Source organism: Dendroctonus ponderosae, unplaced genomic scaffold (genome assembly GCF_020466585.1).
Source record: "Dendroctonus ponderosae isolate FM_Combo_2020 unplaced genomic scaffold, Dpon_F_20191213v2 Dpon_F_20191213_1, whole genome shotgun sequence".
Lineage (NCBI taxonomy): Eukaryota > Metazoa > Arthropoda > Insecta > Coleoptera > Curculionidae > Dendroctonus > Dendroctonus ponderosae.
Genome location: NW_026017110.1, coordinates 24,895,197 through 24,898,583, shown reverse-complemented (window position 1 = coordinate 24,898,583; position 3,387 = coordinate 24,895,197). Strand labels below are relative to the sequence as shown.

Genomic DNA, 3,387 nt, shown 5'->3' with positions numbered 1-3,387 from the left:
TTAAAAATATTAACAATGTTTTCAAAAACACTCGTCCGTTTTTCAATATTGAAATATCTGGAAACAGACGCGATAAGCTTTGGGAGCAAAAAACTGCACATAAATAACAAAAGTAACATATCATTATAAAAATAGATCATATTTTTTGGCCGAATTTTATGAAAATGTATAATAAAATACATACATTGTTCGTACTTTTAAAAAATCGAGTTTTTCATAAAATGTTCATTTTTATTTTTTTTAGTTGATTAAATATAAAAAAATGTATGCTTTCTGCGTGTATGAAAAAATTCCTTCGGACTCCTTAAGGTTAAAGCATTGAAATGAAAATTATTAAAATACCTCAACAAATTTTAATTGATAACTATTGGAGATTGAAACATAAAGTGGTTTCTAGCGTGTGGTTGTAAACGTCTTTTTCTAAATAAACAAGTTTACTAAATAAGTAGAATCAGACAAGCTGCAAATGTTAATCACCTCAATTTATTATGGCATTGTGTCAATATGATGCTGTTGCAAGTGAACCACCCGGTGCATAAAATTGTTGATAACAATTTCGTATATAAAGCAGCATAGTGCGAACTATTTTAACATAACTAATAACCAGTTTACAGGTAAAAATACTGCCAATTTTAAAATGGGACGAACTAGTTACGCGGGAGTCGCAATATTCTTACTAAGCTTCTGTTTTTGTAAGTGTCTAGTTTAACTTGATTAAATCAACATTTTGTTTAGTGTTACAAAAGTTTAGTGTTGCTAAAACTATATATTTTTGTAAAACTTTCATATTTCTTTTTGTGGGGATTTCTGAGATTTTTTAGCTTTTAGGTATACTTACGTGATTCCATAGATCAAATCTACTGCTGGTTTCTTTTGTTTCAAGCATTTTTTTTATTATTAATATTCTGGCAGTGGTTGCTTACCTAAGGATTTTTTTGAAATTAATCCAGATTTTCAAAATACTTTTGAAAAGCAGCAGATTTGGCCTTTGAGTCCCTCATCATCAATCGTTGCTGCACAAAAATAGATTTATCCATTACACTTTATTCGTTTGAACCTGCCTTTTTTAAAGAGCATTGAGTCAAGTGCCAACCCTGAACCTATTACCTCTTAAAATCAGCTTCTCCTATACTGAGAATATCTCTTAGATTTGGGATAGTCATAACTGAAGTAAGCTGAATTTATCAATTTCAGGTCACAACTCCGCTTTGGATATTCCATCGCAAAAGGATTTTTTGTGCTCGATTTTTAACGCAACCGAAAAAGAACTAGCGGTAATAGTGGCTAAGTTCTCATTAACCGGCCATGTGTCACTAAACGAGATAAAAATCATCCAATACACAGCTGATGGAGGCAACTACTCAGCTACACTATCGGACCCTGAAGGCCTCAAGGCAATTAACTTAGATTCCGATCAAAAAATTGTGATTATCACACATGGATTTTGGTCTTCAGGTACGAAACTAAACACGAATAAATGTGTTGTTGAATTCCAATGATTTCAGGTACTACCGACTGGGTAGTAAATATGGCAACTGCCTACCATGGTATTGGAATCAGAAACACCTTAGCGGTGGATTGGGCTGAACCAGCTTCCACAATCAACTACGTTGGATCCGCAAGAGCCACCTTAAATGTTGGTCGTTTGGTTGCTGAGTGGCTGGTCAGCTATTTGGAAAATAATGCCACGCTGATTCAAAATCTCCATCTGGTTGGGCATTCTTTGGGAGCACACATATCCGCATTCATTGGACAGACCATCTACAACCTTACCGATGTTAAAGTCGGCCGGATTTCTGGTAAGGCTGGTCAAAGTAGTCTAACGTCCATGCAGGAATAAATGGGTTTTCAGGTCTAGATGTCGCAGCTCCCTTGTTCGAGTATCCGAAGAAACTGTCCGCATCTATGCGATTTAGTGCAGATGATGCGGAAGAAGTGGAAGCATATCACACGGACAAACATCTGCTTGGTTTCGCGTCGGCAGTTGCCAAACAAGATTTTTTGGTTAATTATGGAGGTCCCATCCAACCTTCATGTAAATCCGAAAGCAATATCATAGAGCAAAGTAAGAACGTGTTGTAGTACCCATCACTGTAACACCAGACAACTTTCTATTTTCAGTCGAATGCAGCCACGGTTTTTCCCATGAATTATTTATAAATACCATAAAGGAGGAAGATTACTACGCAAAAAAGTGCTCCAGTTCCGAAACGGCGAGACTCCAACTTTGCAATGGAAACTTGGCGGTTATAATGGGAGAATTTAACAATGGGACCTCTGAGCAAGGGACCTTCTATGGGAATACGGATAGTGTTGGAGATCCAAAAGACCTTTGAGGTGTGTTTCTTGTATATTTTCATGATTGATGCTCTCAATCATTTACGTTTCCTTTGTGCTTTTGCGATTATTCAGAAATTAAACAATTGAAAAATGTTAAGTACTTTTATTCATTAGCTACAGTAACGGTACTCTGTAAGTCAACTCTTGGCAAATGATCCTCATGTGTGGTCGGTTTAAGGACTTTCATGTCGTCAATTTCTCCTTTGGACTTCACCGGATCCTTCCCTTTTCTACTTATACCTAAAAAAAATTTCGATTATTTAGCTGTGTTCTGCAGCATTTCGCCAGCAAAGTTACCATCAAGGTATTGCCGTCTTTCAATAAGAGCCTGTGCCAATGCATTCTCTTCTGCTTTAGTGGGAACCTTGAATCTTGGGTCTAGAGCTATCCAATCTGAGTCGACCACTTGATCAATTCTCCAACGCTTATTTGTATCAGGCTCAAGTAGATGAATTACCAGTTGCTTTACCTATTTTTTTCAAAAGTACTTGTTTAAAAAAATGCAATTTGAAGAGTTTAAATACTTGGGAGGAAAAACCACCAATCGAACTGTAGAGTGAAAAGCAATCACCGCATTACCTGCTCTGATAGAGAATCTACCACTTTCGAGCGAAATTTCCATCTGCGGCTGATTTGCTGTTCGTGAAGACGTTTTACGTTGGTATCATCAAAGGGCATCGCTTTGTTAATGCAAACATAGATAATAACTCCACATGACCTAAAATTATTTTTTTATAAATAGTTCTTACATTTTCGGGTTGATAACTTTTCATTTATTATAGGCAAATATGGAAGCTCAGTAGAGGAAATTTGATTACAATTGAACCAGATATAGGAAGCACAGAAGCATTTCTGGCCGGGAAATGAGTACATTAAATGTTAAAAAATCCTCTTCATTTTTCGTAAAAAAATGTATTTGAACCTAAAAAATGAAAGTCTGTTTCAAAATACCGTGAATAATGGAACTAACAATGCAAGGAGGAAAATTGCAAAATCAACGGGAGAGAAATGGAAACAGCACAAACCTAAACCTAAACAAAAAAAAAA

General features: G+C 35.9%; 2 protein-coding genes across 3 annotated transcripts; one reads left to right on the top strand and one right to left on the bottom strand.

Moving 5' to 3' along the window:
* The first annotated feature begins 583 nt into the window (after positions 1 to 583).
* Positions 584 to 3,229, top strand: LOC109533475 (lipase member H-B). Of its 2 annotated transcripts, XM_048670674.1 has the most exons (6): positions 584 to 692; positions 1,195 to 1,455; positions 1,506 to 1,799; positions 1,853 to 2,065; positions 2,122 to 2,337; positions 3,123 to 3,229. In XM_048670674.1, the coding sequence occupies exons 1-5, from the start codon at positions 638 to 640 to the stop codon at positions 2,334 to 2,336; spliced, it is 1,038 nt and encodes a 345-aa protein (XP_048526631.1). In that variant the 5' UTR covers positions 584 to 637; the 3' UTR covers position 2,337; positions 3,123 to 3,229. The 2 variants fall into 2 exon arrangements, with proteins under 2 accessions (XP_048526631.1, XP_019754368.2); XM_019898809.2 differs by lacking the exon at positions 3,123 to 3,229 and having other exon boundaries at positions 2,122 to 2,433.
* Positions 2,429 to 3,098, bottom strand: LOC109533469 (calcium/calmodulin-dependent protein kinase type 1). Its single transcript, XM_048670675.1, has 3 exons — positions 2,920 to 3,098; positions 2,638 to 2,809; positions 2,429 to 2,580 (listed from the first exon to the last, which is right to left on the bottom strand). Exons 1-3 carry the CDS (start codon positions 3,016 to 3,018, stop codon positions 2,444 to 2,446), a joined length of 408 nt encoding a protein of 135 aa, XP_048526632.1. The 5' UTR covers positions 3,019 to 3,098; the 3' UTR covers positions 2,429 to 2,443.
* Positions 3,230 to 3,387: the final 158 nt, after the last annotated feature.